Here is a 22,152-nt window from a genome sequence, read left to right on the forward strand (position 1 = left end):
TTGGGGGGGGGGTTTTTTTTTTTTTTTTTTTTTTGTACCAGTTATTGAACTCAGGACCTTGAGCTTGCCAGGCAGGCATTGTGCCACTGAGCTAAATCCCCGGCCCTAGGGGGATTTTCTTTAACCCACCAGTGTCCAGCCCCCAGAAGTCAGAAATAAAACAATAGAATAAGACAAAAGAAAGAGAAAAACTGATTTTCTGAGGAGATTGATGAAATAGACATCCAGGGAGACTGGGCGTATCAGAGAAAGGTGACACGGACTTCCCTGTGCTGGAGGGAAGGAGAGGGTAGTTTCCAGCAGTGCTGGCACTGAAGTAGCAGGGTGTGAACTCACACTACTCACTGTGTCCCCTGGGTTTGGTTCTTCCCTTTGGTGGCAGAAATTAAGCGGTGGGTCAGCTACCAGGTCCTTCCTCTGAGAAGCCCACGCTGACTCCCTTCCCAATGGTGGTTTAGGATCAGAGGATCCTAACTCCTCATTTTTTTCTATTCTATTCTCTGGGTGAGATACAGCCTAGAGAAGGCACTTGAATGAGCAGAGACCTGTGTTTCTCTTCAAACCTTGTTGCTGAGGTTGGTTGGGTACCCTTTGGGACAAGATCTTTACCCTCTCTGGTACTCAGTTTCCCGACTTTAGATGGGGCAATTCACTCCTGGCCTCCTTCCTGGAATGCTGAGCTCAAGAGGGGCTCATGCTTCCTTTCCCAGGGCTGATGACCAGTGGTCCTTCTGGAGACTTAGATTCTCAGATCCCGTGTCTACCCCCTGTGGACTGTAGAGTGCAGTGGGGCTGTCTTGGGGTTGTTCATAGAACTTTTCCTGGGAGGCAGCCCAGAAAGCGGGGTAGACAGCTCTGTGGATGTCTGGACACCATCCTACCGATGTGGCCATCCCTCCTTCGGTGTGTGCGCCCAGCATGGAGAAAGCCCCCTTGGAACACTCTTTCTGTGGGAGAGGGCAAACTGTGTCCTCTGGGGCGAGGAGGGGTCCCACTGTCCTGGGGTGTGGGATTCTCTCTGGAGGATTAACTCACTTCCAGAAAATGTCTTTGGATTCCACCCCCACCCGAGTACTGTGCTTTCTTTTCTCAGGCTGGAAAAGTCTCCTCCCCGGTGTAGGAAATGTGCGGTCCGAGAGGGCCAGGAACTTCATTCTCAGTGTGGGAAGTCACTGGCCCCTGGGGACAGAATGGGGACAATCCCCAGGCGATGTTCCTTGATTTAGGGGCAAATTCTGGCCTCAGAGCTTTCTGGAATCCCCCGTTCCCACACTATTGCTGTGCAGATTGCAGAGCGCTTCCTAACCCGGTGACCTGGACCATCCCATGGCCTTAGACAGCTAGGCAGTGTGAAAACAGGAGACAGGAAAGGGATCTGAGAACTAAGAGGTTTTCCTGGAATCCCATGGGCGTGGGAGTGCCATCCAGAAATCACTGAGGAGACAGAGTCCTGGGGGGGAGGTGCTCCCACCTGGCTGTGGGAGGGGCCCTTCTTCCACCTCTCTGAGTTCTCTAGTGGCCTCCTGGGGCACCTTCGTGCTTTGGGCCATGTGTGTCCTGCCCTGTCTGGGAAATCGCTCTCCTGCCAGGGCAGATGATCCCAGCCAAGTGAGACAGATGTAGCTGCCTACAGGGACTGGTGTTGGGGGTAGGGTCCCCACTGGACCCATGGGAGGCAGGCCTTCTCCCACTCTAACAGGAGCTTCTGAGGCACGGGTGCTGAAGTTCAGGGTGCTTCCAGACAGCTGCCAGACAGTGAGTCTTCAGAGCTGCTGTGCCCAGAGCCATTGACACTATGAGCTCTGACCCAGGCATTTTGCCTGCTTACAGTCCCTGTAGCCTAGTAAAGATTGTCCTGAAATCCTGCCCTCTAGCTGGAGCTCTCCGCATGTCTGTCCCTCATGTGAAACAAGGACATCGTGGTTTACACAGCACCACTAATGGCTGGGCCCTTAACTGACCTGTTCCTGAGCCTTGAGGACTCTTTGTCCTTGGAGGTCTGTGGAAATATCCTTGCTCCCTCACCTCCCACCTGTAGCCCCTGCAGACATCTTCAGCTCTGAGTACTCGGTTTCCCATCCGTCTATTGTGGATGTAGAGGTGAGAAAGTAGCTGACTGGAGAGAGGAGCTGAATAGCTTCGATTATGGTAGATTGTATAACACTAGGGCATGAGGCTGCAGCCCTCATCTTTTTACTCACTTTTTTCAGCCAATCTGCACATCTCTGTGACAAGCAGGGGTAACCATCGAGTAGGTAAAGTGCTTGTACCACAAACACTTGAACTAGATGCTTTGGATGTGAGAGGGGGCAGGGAAGGCTTCTTGATGGAAGTAGCACTGTGCTGGGCTTTGGAGCACATGAAGTCATTTATCAGCCATACTGCTTGGAGCATACCATTAGAAGAGGAAACTCCATTTCCCTCTTTCTGCTTTCTCCCTTGGTGAGCTCTGCTGGCTGCAGATGGTGGGCTCATCTCTTAGGCATGGCTTAGTGGGACAGGACCTCTTGTCTGCCCAGGCCCTGGTGTCCAGTTCTCTGTGGGACTTTCCTGTGTCGGGGTCTTGCTCTTCTCCCACTCAGCATGTACAAAGCTCAACTCATGTTGGCCATGTTAGGGATGAAACAGAAAAGGTATGGATGTGGAGAGACTGGGTTCTCATGGATGTTGGAAGTGTGAAATGGTGTGGCCACCATGCACAAGAACCTGGGTGTTCCTTGGAAAGTTCAACACTCAGCTACCTCATTACCCAGCAGCTCCATTCTGGAAACACAACCCACCGAGCTGGAAACAGGTGTGCAAACAGTTGTGACAGTTCAGCACAACATGGTTCACAGCAACCAAGACTTGGAAGAGCCCAGGTGCAGCCATGGACGAGTGGATACATGGGATGCATGCACCCCTTGAGGGACAGAATGGTCACTCAACTGCTGGAGGAACAAGGGACAGACAGGGCATGAGGGGACTGATGCTGGATGCACAGGCCATGTGTGATCCTGTGCCTAGTGCAGAGCAGATAGCAGAGTAGGGGCTGCCAGGGCTGGGTGGGAGATGGGCCTGCTGGCTGATGGTCTAGGGTGCCTTGGGGGGCAAGGTTATCTTGGAGCTGAATGGAGATGATAGTCACACAATCTTGTAAGAGTACCTAATGCCATGGCATTGTTTACTTCAATATGATCAGTTGTTTACCTGGGTGTGGTGATGCATACCTGTAATCCCAGCCCTCTAGGAGGCTGAGGTAGGAAGATTGCAAGTTTAAACCTGGCCTGGGCAGCTTAGCCAGATCTTGTCTCAAAATAAAAAATAAGAGTTGGGGATGTAGCTCCATATGAAGGTCCTGGGTTCAGTCCCCCACTTCAAAAGGTTAATGGTTAATTTTAGGTCATATGAATTTTAAATTCAGTTAAAAACTTCCATTCATTTGCTCAAACACACCTTTCTCCCAGGCATCTAGGTTTCTCTGGGAAGTCTAGGTTTACGAGTGAGGTTTTCTTTCGCTTTCTTTCTCCCTTCCTCGTGCTCCTTTCCCTTTTCCTCCTTCCTCCCCCACCCCCAGGCCTTCACACTGAACCACATCCCTAGATCTTTTTTTTTTTTTTCTTCATTCTGAGACAGGGTCTCTTTACAAGCTGCCCAGGCTGGGCTTCAGCTTGTGATCTTCCTGTCATCCTCTCAGAGTGCTGGAATTACAGGCATGTGCCACTGCACCTGGCTTGTGTGAGGTTTTCATCCTATTGGATCAAGGGTCTCCTCACTTGGCTCTCATCCCAGGATGCTCTAGTCACCACTCCAGCTGCTGATCCCACCTCTCCAGCCTGAGGATGCAGTGTGACCTGTCCACAGCTGCTCTGGGCACCAGGCACAGATTCACCTGCTGTTTTCCCAGGGACTGCTGGGCCTCATTGTTAGCACAGTTCTTGCTTCTCTTAGCTCAGTTCCATGATCCTCCACTCACTTATGCCTGTTATTTTGGAATTATTGCTGAAAATGAAGGCCCAGCACCTCCCCCCTGCCATGCAGCTAGCATTTCTGGTTAGGATCACTGGTTCACGTAGAGGTGGCGAACGCTCAAAGTCCCAATGTTGATTGAAAGAACACAAACGTTCAGCAGCATATTCCCAGCATGCTGTCTTTGCCCCTCTTGTCATTGCCTCCCAGGGACTGGAAACAGGGCTAAGACTGTGACTGTGGCTCAAGGGTGTGTTTGAGATTGTGATGTGGCTTGTTGTCATGGCAACAGAAGAGCATAGTGGTTGCCTGGCAGCTCCACCCCAGCCTCTCCTATGATTGCTTCAGAGACAGAATTTAAGCACAAGGCACAGATGTGATGGGCGTGGCAGTGTCATCCAGAAACTTGTGTGTCAGACTAGGACAAGGCGGCCTGTGTGCATCGAGGCTGCGTGGGGTTGAGGATCTAGATGTTTTTTGTTGAAGTCCTTGCTGGTGCCTGGCTGGGTTTTGCCCTGATCTGTGTGTCCCTGTCCCTGGGTTGAAGTCCATTTCCATTTCCAGTGTGGGCTGTGAACAAGGACCTTTGGGTTTGGTATGTGATGGCCGTGCCTGGGAGGGGTGCAGTGGGGACAGCCACCTGCTCCTTGTGAGGTTGGATCAGGGGTGTTGTGTTGTGTGGTGTCCCTGGGCCTCAGACCCTCACCATGCCTGGGGGACACTGGTTGTTCCTCAGGAGCCTACCTTTTGGGGAGCATCAAGCAGAGGCCATTGTTTCTGGGATTTGTTATTTATTTTGATGGTTTTAGTGGTATTTCTGTCTGCACAATGGCAAACTGATGTTTTATTTTCATTGTGACACAATTGTTTGTCCCCATTTATGTGGTATTAACATTATAGGAGCATGAGGGGAGTCGAGAAACTCTGAGTCCCTGCCCATCAGCATTTTAACGAGTGGCTTCTCTTTCAGCTGTTTTGTATAAGTAGGTTCCCGCCTCTCCTACTTCCCTTCTTTTTTTTTTTTCTTGCATGTTTGTAGTCAAAGTGTAAAAGAAAAGAAATAAAGCCCAGTTTTCTGAGTTACTCTGTGACTTCAGAAATGGTACTTTAAACTGGGGGTGGTGGCACAGAACTGTCATCCCAGAACTCCGGGAGGCTGAGGCAAGAGAATGGCAAGTTCAAGCCCAGCCTGCTCAATTTAGTGACTTTGTCTCAAAAAAATAAAAAAAGAGATAGGGATATAATTTAATGTGGAGGTCCTAGGTTCAATGCCTATCACACATACATGTCCCCCCAAACATTTTAAGTGTGTTGTTCATTTGTTTATTAAGCATCTTTTATATGTAGGCACTGTTCCAAGTACTAGAGATTGTGCAGTGCATGAAGCTTATGTGTAAGAAGGGATGAAGTGCCAGATCAGAGGGCAGCTGGGGCCAGGGAGGGCAGAAGGAGCAAAAGGAGAGGGAAGGCTGAGACCCTGGGGTGTGCTTTCCTACTCTTCCTCCCTGGGGTCATCTTGGCCCTGGATTAGGTGGAGGGAGAGCATTGTGAGCCCTGTGCCCACTTGGGAGAAGTGGTGCTGGCAAAGGGGTATTGGGTGCCAGGGTAAGAGCAGCGTGCAGCGAGGGGGTAGAGAGTGAGGAACTTCTCTCACTCAAGTGGGGCCCGGGGAGGATGCTACACCATGCATCTGGTGTAAGGCAGCACGTATTAGATTGGGCAGCAGCATGTGTTGACACCATGTGCCTACTTGTCCATGGGCCCCCCTTTCTCTGTGCACCTTCAAGCACTCCAGGGTCATTTTCTTTCTCCCCGAAGCTCAGGTCTTAGTGTTTTCTGGATGCAGTACAGCCAGTAATGGATTGTCCCTGTGTGTCTGAAAATGTCCTTCTTTACCCTCATTTGAAGGCTTTTTCTACTGGGTATGGAGCTCAAGGTTAGCTCTTGCTTGCTGCTGTTACACTCAGCACCTCGCAATGTCCCTCCTGTCCTCTGGCTGCCCTGTGTCTGCTCAGAGGCCGGCGTCAGGTCATGGGCTCCTTGGAAGGCAGTCGCCTTTGTTCTCAGGCTGCTTTTAGGATTCTGTCTTTGGTCCCTTCGGCGGGCTATGAAGTGTGGGATTTTGTGTGTCCCTTGAGTGTGTGGCCTGACTGATGTATTTTATTAGTTCAGGAAAATTCTTAATCATAATCTCATCAAACATATCTTCTGTCATCTTTTTTCCTTCCCATCTGGAACTCCACTTCCATGCAAATTAGAGCTTTTTACCATACCCCGTATCCTCTTTTGCACTTTCCTATGTTGGCTTTCCTGTTGTATCTTTGTACTCCAGTCTAGATATTTCCTTCTGATTTATTTTCCAGGTTATTAATTTCATCACCTGTGCTTCTAATCTTCTGCTAAACCCATCCACTGAATTCTTAGTTCCAGTTGTTATGTTTATGTTTTTGGATTTAGAATTTCCATTTGGTTTCAGAATTCTTTCTCTTTTTACTTCTGTGCCAACATTCCGAGTCTCATCTTTGATTTCCTTGAACAAACTAGCACAGCTGTTTTAAAATCCTTGTCCATTGGTTCTGTGATGTAGATCCCTGGCTGGGGCGGGGGTGTCTCTTTATATCATTTGTTCTTTCTCTTAGGTTTTAGTTACGTGATCTTGTCTCTTCTTAGAAGAGTTATTTTTGACTGAGTGCCTGACATTGCATATGGAATATTATAGAGAAGATTTGACAGTATCTTCCTCTTAAAAGAATTTGTGGCTCACCATGGGGTCCTTGTGGTCCCAGACCACCCAGGTTGAGGGGTGACTAGATGGCGTGAGCCTAGAACTCTGTGTCCTGTGTGCATCTGGTTCTCTCTGATTCACTCTGACTTCTAATGTCTGCACAAAGGCTTGGGGATTTACTAGGAATTTTTTCCCTAGGCAAGCCCTGGATTCCGGTTTTTGTTGTTCCCCCACTCTGCATCTGTTGAAAGCTACTTATAGGGAGACACAGCTCCAGCACTGTGGTCTCCTCCCTGGGTTCTGCTCCTCAGTCTTCTACTGGCTGTGTAATTACCACTGTGGTCCAAGCTTTCTGATACTTCCAAAAACACATTTTTCAAATTTTGTCAGGGTTTTCTAGCTGATCTCACCATAAAAGTTAATCTCAGCAACAAAGTCTGACATTACCAAGTGTAAAAATATGATTTATGCTGTAATAAAATCCCTGATGGCAAGAATTAGCACAGATGAGAGGTAACAGTGGCTTTGACCAGGTCAGTAAGAAATAATATACCTAAAATTTATAATTCTCTATACATCATTGTTTGGCTTTGGACAATCCTGAATATACCTTCTTTCCTTGCCTTCCCAGTATAGTGATATCATTATTTTTAATTCTATTGTTTTCCTACCAAAATTTTAAATTTTAAATAATATAACCAACCCCTGTTCTATAATTTCATTAACTGTGAGTTGTATTGATCCTCCGAGTATATTTTTTCAAAAACAATGAGGTCTGTGATACTCTTTCTTTTCTTTTCTTATGGTACTAAGGATTAAACTCAGAGCCTATGGATTGAGCTGCATCCCAAACCCCATTATCTTTTATTTTGAGACAGGCTCTCACTGAGTTACTAAGTTTCCTGGGCTGGGCTTGAATTTGTGGTCCTTTTGCCTCAGCCTCCTGGAGTGCTGGGATGACAGTCATGTGCCACCACGCCCTGCTGGAAATTCTCTTATTCTTGAGAATTTTTCCCTTTTATTTTTGTTTTGTTTTGTTTTTTTTGAGACAGGGTATCACTATGTAGTTGAGACTGACTTGGACCTTACTATGTAGCCCAGGCTGGTCTCTAACTCACTGCAATCCTCCTGCCTCAGCCTCCCGAGTGCTGGGATTACAGGCGTGCACCACCACACCTGGCAGGGTCTCGCCAATTAATTGAGGCTGGTTTGAATTAATGATATAGCCCAGGTTGTCTTCAAACTCATTGTGATCCTCCTGCTTCAACTTCTTTATTGCTGAGATTACAGGCATGTGCCGCTATGCCCAGCTCATTTTTATTTTTTCTTACTCTTTTACTTTCATAATGAATATTTTCTTCCATGTCAAGTAATCTTATGTTTGCCTTTAAGAATTAATCAGCCATCTTATTTAGATCCTGACTAGAAAATTAAAAAAAAAAAAACCCACTTTATGGAGAAAGTCAGAAAGTTTCAACCCTGAGTGAACAAGAAATGGAGCAAGGGAAGAGAGTGTGATGGAGGAGGGGACATAAAAAGACTGAAGACGTGTTATGTTCATGTACCAACTCTTCATGATGAATGCAATCATTATACCCTGCTGTACTAATAGAAATAAAAAATTTTAAAAAACAGAAAAGGAATAAATATGGATTTATAGGATGGCAAAGGGTATTGCTGATCCTAATTAGTGTGTACACATGTGTGTGCCTAGGTGTGCTTTTTTATTTATATGGTGCTGGGAATCAGACCCAAAGCCTCACTCATGACAGGTGAGTGTGCTCTACTCCTGAGTGGTTGTGTTTTACAAGAGACGTCTTTTAGTGATGCCGACTGAAGTATTCAAAGTGAATGATACAATGTCTGAGGTTTGCTTTGATTCTCTCTGTGCAAAGGGAATGGAATGAGGTGCAGAACTGGCTGTATTGATCATGGGAGTTGAGTGCGGGGCATTTGGTAAATCGTTACATTATTCTCTCCACTTTTGTGCCTTCTTGAAAATTTCCATAATAAAAGATTAAAAAAGGTGGGGGGAGACAGAGAGCTGGGTGGGGCAGGCTTAGCTCTGGGCCTCCTGCCCTAGGGTCTCTTCCAGCCGTCTACCATCCGGTCCACCGTGTCAGGGCGACTCGTTCCCCTTCTGGAGCCAGGAAAATCCTGGGCTTGAATCTGCTTCCAGGAACCTTTTAGGATTGGTTGATGACATCTCTCCTGTTCTCTTTGTTGTAGATTTATATATGCACATATTTTAATGTTACTATCCTTGTAGTGGAGTGTCTGGAGGGAGGAGACATGTCATCCTCCTGCCATCTTCTTTTTGGAAGTTCCAGAAAGATATTTTTAAACAACTGTACATGACTGTATCTAGCAGCAACCCTTACTGGCGTCTTTCCTGGTTGAGAATTAGGATACAGCAGGTATAAGAGGTGGCAGTGACAGGCACATCCCTCACTCTGTTTCACACAGTGCCTGCTACTTGGCGTGGCCCTGGGAGAAGTGATGTAGTCCCTCCTCCCTCATCCTGGGGCCAAGGCCTTGAGCTTGATGTATGGCGGTGAGACTGGCTTTGGACAAAGTCAGGGCCCCAGATGCTCCCCTCCAGGCTTGTTTTCATCAGTGTGTCTGCACCAGGGTGAAGGTCCCCCTGTGTTTTCTGGAAACTCCCATCCATGTCCTCATTCTAACAGGCCTAGGAGGTGGCCATGGTTTGACAAGAGGCTCATGGGATGAACAGGTGGGCAGGAGGGCCCAGTAGGTGCTGGGATCTCAATGCCTGGCAGCTTCTTTGCTCTTTGTGGCTTCAGGGTTTTCACATGGGCAGGGAGCATGAAGTTAGATATTTGGAATGAATAAGCAAAAGGTTTGCTTAAAAGGAAATGGAAGCAGGACAGGTATCCTCAGCGTCAGCATCTTCTGGCCCCACAGAGGTCACCAAAAGGACCCCCAGGCCTGTGTGCAAAAGGAGGTGACATCAGAGCTGTGGCCCAAGCCCTTCTTGGTGGGCACTGACTGGCAGGGCCATGGCGTCAGAGGTGTGGGCAGGGAGGTAACAGTGATGTGAGCCCATCTCCTGTGCCATGGGCACTGTCAGGTTCTCCAAATGTCCCTGGTGTACCACCTCATCACGCTTCTCAGAATGACAACCCATTTAAAATGTTGGAACTTTGTACTCCTGGAATTTGCCCTGTAGTCTTCGTAGACTTATAGATGTCGTGGCACTGAGTGTGGAAGTTGAGCTGGGAATTAGGGGTTGGAGGGTTTTCTGCAGGCCAGGGATGCCACACTCTTGTCAGTGGTGGGGACGTCACCCTGCCAATCTGGGGCAGAAGTGACGGAACAGGGAGAAGCAAGGGATGGTGATGAGAGACTTCAGGCTCCACTGAGTGGCTCGTGGACTTAGTGGGTCACTTGGGACTTGTGCTGGCTGTCACTCCTCTGACCTGCACATCTCCCTGCAGGTAAAAGGCTCAGGGTGACCAGCTCCCTTATCTGAGCCTCTCTGGAGGTTGGGGATGGTGTTGATTCACTGAGGCAGGGTGGGGCTCCTGTAGAAGGGGTGGGATGGGCCTGCATGACCTGGACCTTGGTTGGGAACAGGATGGAGCCACATGACCTTGGGCAGGAACCAGCTTCCTATGTTGTGTTCTTCCTCATGGGTTGGGGCTCCAGCTCCCAGTGCCTGCTTGGTGGCTTCCTGGCCCTGTGTGAGTCTCCCAGAACTGCCTCAGTGTAGGACACATACACCTGTCCCCTCACAGTGCAGGAGGCTGACATCTGAGAACATGATGCCCAAGGTCCGCACTCCCTCGAGATTACAAGGAGAGTCTTCCTTCCCCCTTCTGGCTTCTGGTCGCTCTGGGCACCCTTGCCTTGTGTGCCACTCTGATCTCTGCCAAGGTCTTCATGGCCTTTTCTCTGCATCTCCACTCTTGTGTGCTATAAGGACTCTGGTTGGATTTAGAGCTGCTCAGATCCCTTATGGTCTCCTCTCCATCCTTACCTTAGTCCCATCTGTGGAGGCCTGCTTCCAGGCAAGGCCTTGTCGAGTTCCAGGCACTCATGACCTTGTGGGTACTGCCTGGGTGTGATGCTGGCACACTGGAGCTTTAGAGGGGTGGTTGAAGGCTTCACTAAACACAGTGGTGGATATACCTAAAGTGTACCAATAAACTCAATGAGGAAAAAAAAAATACACAGTGGTGGTGAGTGGGGAGCTACATGAGGATCCAGAGGAAGGGTATGCCAGCTGTCAGAACAGCAAGTACAAAGGCCCTGAGACAGGAGTAAGAATGGCTGGCATGGCTGGAATAGTATGAGGTACCCACAAGTATCTCAAGTGTCTTCTGTGAGCTGGGCACCAGGGAACAAGAGGAACAGAGCCCCCTCAGATCCTAAGGAGCTGATGTCAGGCAACAGGACCTGTCCAACAAACCCAGAAATAAGTGCCACTTAACCTGAGAATAGACAGAAGGTGGTCTGTTATGGGAGTGTTCTGGCAGCAGTGCTGACCGTAAGGAACAGGTGGACTGAGAGAGGCCCTTCAAGTCCCGGGTAGAGGGAGGAGGATATGGCAGGTGTGATGGTGACTAGGAGTTTTAGATGTGAGGGTGCCCTTGCCTTGCCCAGGGCCCGGGAAGCCTCTCCTTCTGGCTTGGCTATTCCCTGATGGCCACTGACTCAGCTCTTCTCCCATTCCCTTCTCTCACTACAGGAAGAAAACCGGCAGATTCTGGCCCGGCAGAAGTCAAACTCACAGTCTGACTCCCATGATGAGGAGGTGTCGCCGACGCCCCCGAACCCGGTGGTGAAGGCCCGGCGCCGGCGAGGGGGTGTGAGTGCCGAGGTCTACACGGAAGAAGATGCTGTCTCCTATGTTAGGAAGGTGAGGGCCTGGCTGGTTCACACGCACCAGATTCCTGGGGGCCCCTGTCACTCCTGGGGCCTCCATTTCCCTTTGGGTCAGAGATTGGAGCCACATGGGCTGGGACACACACATGGGAGTCACCATCACCTGAGCTGAGCATGTGTTTATGGGAGGGGCTTGTGTGTGTGTTTGAGGGGGGAATCCCTGCAATCCCAAGTGGCTTCAGATTCTAATAGGCTCAGGGAGGGGATAGGACCCCTACACCCCATCCAAAGAATCCGATGGGGTGGTTGTGACCTGCTGCAGGTCCGCTGGTCTCCTAAGGGCCCCAATCCTGACAGACCCAGGTCCATAAACCCACTTCCCAAGACCCCGTTTCCCCATCTCACACACTGGTGGTTAGGGCTTCAGTACAGCAATTAGGGGCACAATCTGGCTGCAGCCCATCCTGATCACTTTCTGGTGCATAACTCATAGACGTCAAGTGCATTCACAATACTGTCACCATCACCGCCATCCACTTTTGAGAACTCTCTCATCTTGCAAACCAGAACTTGTTGCCCATCAAACATTCACTCTCCCTTCCCCATTCCTGGTACTTTTACGATGAGGTGATGATACTGAAAGTATTACTTAAGAGGCCATTGGGACACTCCACCTCCATAGTGTCTCTTCCTCCAAACCCAGCCTTGCAAGTGAGCATAGAGAAAACCTCAGATATACCGAGAGTGAGGGACAGTGTGCAGAATGTGACCAGCGCTCTGCATAGACATCAAAAAATAAGCCCTTGAAAGCCAGGGAAGGTTGAGAAGTGGCCTGAGCCAGAGGAACCAAGGGACCGGACTACTAGTTGTGCCTCAGCAGAGTCTCAGGGCAGGACAAGGTCACTGGGGAAACTGGGAGGTCAGCGTATGGGTTCAGTTGCTAGGCTGAGGTGAACCATACAGGACCAGAGGGTCTTTACACCTCTTCCGTAAACAGAAACTGTTCTAAAAAGCCTGCTAGGGTGGGAGTGGCTTTAAGGAGTCTTAGTCTAGCTTCTGAGCGTCTCTGTTGTGGTGTGTGTGGTGGGAAGGTTTTGCATGAGTGCAGAGGCTGATGTCACAGCCACCCCAGCACAGCCCTCCTGAGCCCTGTGTGTGGCCCATAGCCTGATTGCCCTGTGTTTGGATTGCAGGGCACCCTGAGCAGTGGGGTGCTTGTGATTTTCTGTCACTCAGCGATCTTGAGTCAGACCTCTGTATCTAAGACTCCCCCCAGGCCCAGCCACTGACCCCAGTCCAACCCACTGATCCCAGCCCCTCCCAGGGGCCCTGGTCCACCCTGTTGACCCTGTCCCAGCCTGATGGCTTTCTTTTCAGATCCCACCTCTTCCTTACTTTGTCCTCATCCCCTTGGGTGTGGCCCCAAGCATTGATTTGTCTATTTTTTTCCAGCATTCAATTTTTAAACAACTGCTAATTACCTCTTTTAAGATCTAGTAAAATAAGCAAAGATAGTAACCCCAGTGCCTGGCTGTCATCTAGACCTTCTAGGTAGCTCTGAAGCACAGCAGAGTCAGCCAACAGCAACCCAGATTGAGACGAAGCTCACACTGGCTCTTGGTCACTCGGGGTTCCTCCTTTTTTATTTTTAAAATTAAAACAATCCTGAAATATACATACAATTGCACCCCACGCCTTTTTAGCATCCTTGATACCAGTACCACACAGAAGGCAGGATGTTTGGTTTCAAACCACTGTGTTCCACAGAGTTAAACTGGCATCTGGGACTCAGTTCTGTCACCCATCCCCTGTCCTGCCCCCTGTGACGTGCGGTCTGATTTTCCTTGGCTCCTGCAGGTTATTCCCAAGGACTATAAGACCATGACTGCGTTGGCCAAGGCCATTTCCAAGAATGTGCTGTTTGCCCACTTGGATGACAACGAGAGAAGGTAGGGTTGGTGCAAGGCTGGGTCCTCTAGCTCTGGGCAGCACCACACCCCTCCTGGGCTGCAGGACCAGTCACAAGGCCAAGTCTGTCCTACTTGGAACCGACACCCCAGCCTGTAACTCCCTCAAATACTAGGTCTGGATCCAAAGCGTCCCACACCCTGAGCCTCCTTTCGTGCTTCCGGAGCCTGTGGGCTGAGTGTTCTGGCACCCTCCCGCTGTCCTCACTGAGAGGGCCAGAAGCACGTGCCTGCTCTTACCTGTGCTCAGTGCTCTGGGCCAGGGGCAGGGAGCCTGAGTCTCCACCAGCAGACTGGAGGTTGATCATTCCGTGGGGCAAGGGACCTATTGGCTGGGAAGGGCTCTGGTGGGTGTTGTGTTAGTAATTGGAAGACCAGGAAATAGAAGGCAGAAAGTAAAAGTATTATTCCCTGTTACCCAAGTGGCAGAGATAACGCTGGGGATCCTTGGGGGTGATCCTTGAGGATCCTAACTCCATGTGTCCTCACAGAATGGATCTCATGCCAGTCACACTGTCACACTTACATGTCCTGAATGTTTCTGTCAGTGAATGTTTATAGTGGTTTTAAAGTTTTTCCTATCAATTTCTGTTGAGTTGAGGCTCAGCTGCCTTCAGACTGTGGCTATTTGCCACATATATATATAATAAACAACCAATTGGTGACTATCCCTGGATGGTTGTCTAAGAGTTTTTGTCCATTTCTTTCTTTAGGATAAATTCCTCGATGCAAATCAGGTATGATGTTACACACCTGTATTCCCAGCATCCTGGGAGGCTGAGGCAAGAGTATCAAAAGTTTGAACCCAGCCTGGGTTTAGTGAGACACTGTCTCAAAATAAAAAATAAAGAATTGAGGTGCAGCTCAGTGGTAGAGCTCTTGCCTGGCATGTTCAAGGTCCTGCACTCAAGCAAAAAAGAGACCATAATGGGTGTGATTATATAAGGGATTGAAAGGCTATTGTTACATTTTTCTGGGTTCTCACCCTGAAAGGGCTGGAGGGGCAGCCCAGAGGATCTGTGCTTAGGGGTGATGTCCTGACCACCAACCTTGCCCCCACCTTCAAGGGCCAGGCAGTCTCTCCAGGAGCCCAGGGTGAGTGATGGCTGGTGTAGTGTGTGTAGGGCCATGTGTCTGAGAAGCCCTGGCCACCTCTGTTTCTGCCAGGGACCCCAGGTAGGCATCACTTGGGGTGGGGCTGAGGCCAAGCTAGTAGGACAGATGGGAACATTGTATGGGGATGCCCACATGATTCCCATAGTGCAGTCTATTCCCTTTCAGCTGGGGTGACTTTCTTCATACCCCAGGATGTGGGGTGCTCTTACTTCATGTTCAAGGAGACAGGGAATCTCTTCTCTGTTTACTGGGAAGGCCTGACCAAAGTGGTGTCCTGAGCTGTGCTGATCAGGTTTGTAATTCGTTCTGTAGCCAGGTTTTCCCAACATAGGACCAGTGGTGAACTTCCACTGTGGAGAGCATCCAGGCCCTAGCAAGGAGCAGTGACAGGGTCGGCAGATACAAATGACCTGGCTCCTGGAACCCAGGGATGTCTTCTCCTGCAGCCCAATAGGACTTTGCACACATGATTAAGTAGAGGTCCTCGGTTCCCTGGTGGGCTCTAAATTCTGTGTCTGTGCTTCTTAGAGGGAGGTGGAGGGAGTTGTATGACCAGATTCTGGGACCAAGTGCTATGGCCACAAGTCAAGGGACTCTTGGAGCCACCAGGGGCTGGAGGAGGAAAGGAGGGGGTCACTCACACCTAGATTTCCACCTGGTCATTCTGACCTTGGATTTCTGGCCTCCCTGGCCGCAGGCAGCAAGCCCTGCCAGTGGAGCGGTTTCTAGCTGGGAGGTGGGTCACTGAGACAGCCTAGGATTGTGGGGAGGGAGGTCTCTGCATCCTGGAACCAGGTGGGCAAGAAGTGGAGGAAGCAGATGGCTGGATTAAAGACTCCACTTTGCAGGGTTGGTTGGGAAAGGAAGCGCTGGGGCGTGTGCCTGTGGCTTTTGTTTTGTACAGAGGAAAACTCACTTTCCATATTGACACATTGGGCTCCTTTTTCTGGCCGTGGTCTAAAGGAACGGCGGGCGGATGGCTCAGGAAAGGGTTCCAGAGGGAGTGGGTGGAGGCGTTGTCTCTTGACCTTTCCTGTGATGCCCCCCCCCTCCCCCAGGGCAGCATCCAGATACTAGGCTTTTTCCAGCTGACTAGAAGCTGGGTTTGACGGCCTCGTCTCGCCCCGGCTGTGGTTTGGCCAGTGCCACAAAGTTCCTTCCAAGTTTGCCGGTGTCTGGCACGCCCTGACCTGGGGGCAGCCTGCGGCTCCGCTTCCTCACGTGGGCAGAAGAGAGCAGGGCACTCTTTGCCGAGGGATCCGCCTGTACTGTGAGCACCCTCCTGCCTGCCGTTCCCTCCCTCCAAATTCAGACTGGAGAGAAGCCTGTCCCCTCAGGTTGGTGATTTTTTCTTTTTGCCCACATCAATTTATGACATGTCTGTGTTGCGCCAGACATACCTGAAGATTATGTGGAATTGAATGCTTTTTTTTAAAGGAACGAAACACAGCATGGTTGTGTGGTGGGGCCGGGTGGCCAATTTCCCAAACTGCTAGCTTTGTCTTTTGGGATGGGGCACATATGGTTAACCCTTCCCGGAGGTTGTCCGTGGGCCTTTGCTTGGTGCCCTGAGAGAAGCATAATGTGATTCTCTGGCCTCAGTTTCTTCCCCTGTCCCTTGCCAAGGCTGCATTTACGTGTGAAGCAGAGCCAGGGTGGTGAGTTCACGTCATCAGCCTTGTCCCTGCCCGCAAGTCAGTGAGTGGGGTCCCTGAGTGCTGGACCTGAATTACCACACACAACAACCCCACACACACACGGGCACCACGGTTTAAGATGTAGGAAGACATCTGTTGAAAGGAGAGAGTCATGCAGTGTTGTTTACAAGATACAACCAGCCTGATCTTCCCTGGGCCTCAGTTTTCTGAGATGTCAAATGAGGTAGTGATGCCTGCTTTGAGGGTGGTGATTCAGTAATGTCCGTCTGTGCATGATTTCACTACCGCCATCATAGTCGTTGCGGTTATCATCCTCGCCACCACCTCTGTTGTGACCGTCACTGTCACCATCGTCAGTCACGACCATCCTCATCACTGTCTTCGGCTCCAATGTCACCATCGCCGTCACTACCACTGTCATCTCTCTGGTAGCCCTGTGGCTGGGTGGGCAGATGTGCTCATCAGCAGGCTTCTCCCTGGGTGGTGCTTTGCCCAGCTGTCCAGCAAGACCCCACCATTCCTTGGGGCTTAGTCACAGAGACCACTCTGCGAGGTCATTCTCTGTTCTTCCCTGGGCCTCAGTTAGCAGGTGGGCTCTGCTAGGCCTCAGGACACCCCCAGCTAGAAGGAAGTCCCCTGGGCAGCCACCTTGCCCCACCTCAGTGTGCAGGAGACAGCTCCAAGGGTCAGTGAGGGGTAGGAGGTCTGCATCTGGGGATGATGGGGTGTCCTTGTGCCCCAGGGTGACCCTCTGGAGTAGCAGTTGTTCTGGGAGGCCCCAAGGGTAAATGGCAGGTGCAGCCTCCAGCTGGCTGTTGCTGTTGGCAGCAGAGCAGATCTTCACCCTCTTCATGAGGCCAGGCAGTTGATTCTTGTCCAGGGACCCCAGAGCCCAAGTAGGTGCCCCAGGGAGCTCAGGAGCCCTGCGGTGTGCCGGGACCATCAGGACCTGGCCCAGGAGGGAGGTGGAGGCCCCTGGGCTCCTCCTAGTCCCTTCCAGGCTCCCTGATTAGGGCTCCTCAAGAGGGAGCATGGCTGAGCCCCTGAGAGCGTGGTGATTAGGAGGCCCTGCCACATGGGGCCTGGTGTGGCCTCATTACCAGAGCTGCCAGCCATGCAGGCAGTGAGTGAGGGCATCTCACCCTGGGGCGGCCTCCCTGGCAGCAGCTCCTGCTCTCTGCTGCTCTAATTAAAGCATAGGCCTCTGGCCTGAGTGTGCGCCACAGGCCCGCACAGCTGTCTCCTGTTATCTGTCGCTGTCTCTCTTCCTCCCACCCGCGTATCTTTGCAGTCTGTTTTTCCACAAATTGGCGCTGGGCCTCAGGTGATGGGAAAAACATGCCTGTCTGTAGAGTCACATGCAGCTGACGGGAGCTGTCTCCGCGCCGTACCAAGCCTTCCCGATGCCCTGTCTCCAGCCTGGCGTGGGCTTTGGAACATTTTCCCTTGTAGGCAGCATTAAAGAACAAAGTTAGCATTTTTGAAAATGCAGGGCCTCATCTGAAGAGATGCTTAATGACTCGAACATGCAAAAGATTTGATTGCCGTCTTGCACAAAGCCAGGCTTGCTTCAGAAGCTCAAATCCAATGGAGGGGTTAGAAATCTGGGTCCCTGGAGCTTGCATCAGGTGACACATTCTAATGCCAGTCCCTGGACCATGGGCCTCATCTGTGTCATAGTGATAGGGGCCTCCAAGCATCCCTCTGAGGCTCATATTGTGCCATTTGGCAGGTAAGACACAGTGAGATTAAGAAAGCTGCCCAAGGCCACCCAGTTAGGAGAAGTTGGGATTTGAGCCCCTGATGCCCTGGGCTGACTGATAACACCCACCATGAATGTAGGAGCAGATCTTTAACCTCCCAGGAAATGGCAGCAACGTGTGTGTGTGTGTGTGTGTGTGTGTGTGTGTGTTGTGTGTGTGTGTGTGTGTGTGTGTGTGTGTGTGTGTGTGTGTGTGTGTGTGTGTGTGTGTGTGTGTGTAACAGTTGAACCCAGGGTCTTTGCATCAAGCTACATTCCCAGTCCCTTTTCATTTTTTGGTGTTTATTTTTTGTTTTGTTTTTTGAGACTAGGTCTCACTATGTAGTTGAGACTGACCTGGAATTCACTATGTAGCCTAGGCTGGTCTGGAACTCGCACTGATCCTCCTGCCTCAGCCTCTCGAGTGCTGGGATTACAGGTGTGTGCCACCATGCCCAGCTCAGCCCATTTTCACTTTTGAGACAGGGTCTTGCTAAGTTGTCCAAGCTAGGTTGCAATTTGTAATCCTTCTGCCTCAGTGTCCCAAGTGCTGGGATTACAAACATGTGCCAACCACGTGCAACTAGCAAACAACAGTTTTTTACGTGCCCAGAATTTCCCAGGTAATTGGAAGTGCTATGGTGTGGTCTGGAACTCTAGGCCAGGTTCTGCTGTCTGTTATCTTTGTTTTAAAGGGTCACAGGCTCTGCTGTCTCTGAGCAACAAGAATGGTGACCATGTGGCCTCGTGGTGTGTCTGATTCTCAGGGTTTTGGTGCAGAGAAGAGCCTGGGCGTTCTTGACCCAGTGGTCATCTGGCACCTGCTGCAGATCTCACCCATGGCCTTGCTTGTTTAATGCTTGTTTTAAAACTTCTCCAGTCTGAGCCAGGTGTGGTGGTGCACACCTGTAATCCCAGCACAGTCGGAGGCTGAGGTAGGAGGATCACAAGTTTGAGCCCAGCCCGGACAACTTTAAAAATAAAAAAAAGAGTGGGGATGTAGCTTCATGTGAAGGCCCTGGGTTTAATTCCCAATACTGAAAACAAAACCAAAAACAAAAACCTTTTAGAGTCTGATGGTGAATACCTCTAGGATGCCACAGGCCCCTCTTCTGACCCTTCACCCACTTACACTGCTAACGAGCTATAGTAGGTGTGTGGGTTGGAGCTCAGGGGGTACCCTACCCACCCTGGTGCCTTTTGTGGACAGTGCCTCTGAGCCCATGCAGCCGTGGATTCTGCCCTGCTCCCTGGGGCAGGAGTGGGGCTGTTCTTCAAAAGAACTTCAGAAAGCAGTACAGCCTGGCTCAGGTCCAGGTGGATGCTCCTGGGGATGGCCTCGGGGGTGCACAGGGCTACGCGCCTTCTGCAGACACTGCTGACCTGGCCCGAAGCGGGTATGTGCTACCTTCAGATGCCTTTAGTTGTTTGCCAGGTGTCAGAAATGCAGCAGTTGACTGAGGTGGGGTAGGCTGTGGGGAGTGACCAGTGAAGGGCTGACAGTGTGGACATTCCTGTCTCCATGGAGACTGCAGGCCACAGACAACATCTTGTCATCTGTGTCCTCCCATTGGTCAGGTGAGAAGACTGAGACCCAGAGAAGGCCATATGGTTTCCTGGGGGCCAAGATCCTCATTGTCCTCAAAGAATGCAAAGCTGCTTGCATTTGTAACAGGCAGCTAAATGTTGCTTTAATGCTAAATGATCCCATGTGGGGCTGGGATCTTGGCTGAGAGCTGGGCATGCTGGTTCTTCAGTTCTCATGGTGACCTTGGGCGGGTACATGACAACATAGCCTCTGCCCCTGCTGATGGCACACAGAAGCCTGATATCACTTGTCGCCAGGGGCCCATAACTTGTGACCATGAGCCCCAGCTTGATGGCTCTTCTGCTCCTCTGTGTGGCTCCTGGGGCATGGCCTATTCTGGCGGAGAGGACCCCACTGTTTAAAAGTGCCTCATCCTCCCTGGAATGGGGGTGTCATGTCTGTTAGGTGCTGCAGGGCCGCAGAAGAAAAAAATGACCAATTCTTTGGAGCTAGTGGGGGACTTTCAGCTGCATTGTCAAGAATGAGCAGGGTTTTAGAGTGAGGAGGAGGGGTGGTGGCCAAGCCACAAAACAGCGGGTGCTGAGGAAGAGGTGCAGGCAGGGTGGTGAGGTCAGCAGGGAGCTAAGCTGGCTGTGGTCACCCTTTGGGTGGAACGGAGCTGATGTCCATGACAGGACAGTACTGCTCTGCTGCTTCACCTTTCTGTGCACAGAGCACAGAGCAGAGACTCCAGAGGTGAAGTTGGCCTGAGGTCTGGAGGCCTCTGGGTGTCCTTCTGGGATATCCTCACATGGTGGCCCCATGGCCTCCTCAGTCCCCACTGTGCTCTGCTGGGCTTCTGTTCTGCAGGCCACATCATCACCCGGCTGACAGCTGTGCCCAGGGCCTTGCGGCTCCCTCAGGCCCCTCCCTCTTAAGGGGCAACTGTAGGCCTGTGCAGCTACCTGCGTCCCTCCCCTGTGTCTGTCCCTTGGGGTCTCACAGGGTCACCTTGAATTTGCCATCTTTCAACATCAGCAGCTATACTATCTCCCCTGGCCCAGCATTGGCACGCTCCTGTGACAGCATCCTGATGTCCACTGCCGAGGAGGCTGAGCTCCGCCCTCCCGAAGCTTGGTTTTCTCTGTCTTTTTCTACACATTGCCCAATCATTCCCTGCAGTGCAGTTGTCTCTTTTCACTGATTTGTGATTTATTTTTAAACTAACACAAACTCAGTCTCTTGATGGTTTAATGTCTCACACTCGTATATTTCCCAAGTTGGCATTGGTCTTCTGACTTTATGAATTTTTTTTTTTCATGTAGAAGTTTTAAAATTTGTTCTGTTTTGTTTCCCTTTTCTTTTTTCTCTCTCTTTTTTAAAAAACGGGTCTCACTGTGTGGCCCAGGCTGGCCTTGAATTCACTATGTAGCCCGGGCTGGGCTCAAACTTGTGGTGATCTTCCTGCCTCAGACTTGAAAGTGCTGGGATTATGAACATGTGCCAACACACCCAGCTTATCTTTTCCATGAGGCATTTTTTTTTTAATGTGGTAAAATGTAACATAAAACTTACTACTAAAGTAGTGAACTTGTAAGCATATTCACATTTGTTGTACAACTATCACCATAGTCCACCTCCAGAACTTTCTCATCTTTTCATACTGAAACATTATCCCTTGGAGAACCCAGGCCCTATGGATTCCCACTCAGTACAATACTTCTAGCTGGGTATCTTGTTGTCCAGATTTTTTATTTCCATGGGTCATTTAAAAAAAATCTAGGGAAGTTATATAGGATGGCTAACTTTGTTTTTTAGCAAATAAAATATTAAAAATAGCTGTCATCATGCTGGGGTGTAGCTCAGAGGTAGAGCATTTGCTTAGCATGTGTGGGAGCCTGGGTTCTATCCTAGTACCACCACCACCATCACAAAACAACAACAAAAGAATCTGCCCTCTGATGTCACTATGATTCATCAAGGAGGGGCCCAGGAGTTGAGGAGGAGGTGAGGACAGAGCCTCAAGGCCTTTGGAGCTGTGCAGTTGGGTTATTCACACCCTCTGCCTTGTTTCCTCGCCCCAGTGGGCAGGGTGTGAGCAATGTAGGCTCCACGGGGGGGCCTCTGCTTCAGGTAGGGAATGACATTGTGTCTAGCCTGGAAAAGTCTTGGGTCCATGTCCCAGAGCCATTTGGGGTTGTCCTCTCGCCACTGCCACCCATGGTCCCTGGTACCCTGCGCAAGAGGTCTGCAGCCCAGCCAGCGAGGAGAGACTGAGGGTGCCACTGGGGCAGGTGACATGGGGTGGCCTGGACCAGGGGAGGGGAAGTCTGAGGAGCCTGTGATCCTGCATCCTTCTGCAGCTTCTATTGTGGAACTGAGCAAGCTCCCTACTTAATGCAGTGCCTGGTGGGGGTCAGGGCAGACACAGCTCCACCATGAGAGGCTTCATTCCTACCTTCTTCTTACAGGTGGGCTTAAGGCTGCTCACAGGGAGAAGACTAAGGACATCTTGGGCTGAGGAGTGGGAGTTCTCTGTGGGAGTGGTATGTCCTCTGCTTACAGATGTTTGAGGCTTTGGGCCTTCTGACCACAGCTGACAACTGTATTCCCTCTGTCGG

At 50.5% G+C, this 22,152-nt stretch overlaps 1 protein-coding gene across 1 annotated transcript in view; it reads left to right on the plus strand.

Moving 5' to 3' along the window:
• Positions 1 to 22,152, plus strand: part of Prkar1b (protein kinase cAMP-dependent type I regulatory subunit beta) — a 94,687-nt gene that overhangs the window by 10,669 nt on the left and 61,866 nt on the right. Inside the window, exons 2-3 of the mRNA XM_010635449.3 lie at positions 11,385 to 11,555; positions 13,379 to 13,470. Of these exons, the coding sequence (XP_010633751.1) occupies positions 11,385 to 11,555; positions 13,379 to 13,470 (263 nt within the window). The remainder of the gene's footprint in view (positions 1 to 11,384; positions 11,556 to 13,378; positions 13,471 to 22,152) is intronic.

This window comes from Fukomys damarensis, unplaced genomic scaffold, assembly GCF_012274545.1.
Source record: "Fukomys damarensis isolate Sample0158 unplaced genomic scaffold, DMR_v1.0_HiC HiC_scaffold_17, whole genome shotgun sequence".
NCBI lineage: Eukaryota > Metazoa > Chordata > Mammalia > Rodentia > Bathyergidae > Fukomys > Fukomys damarensis.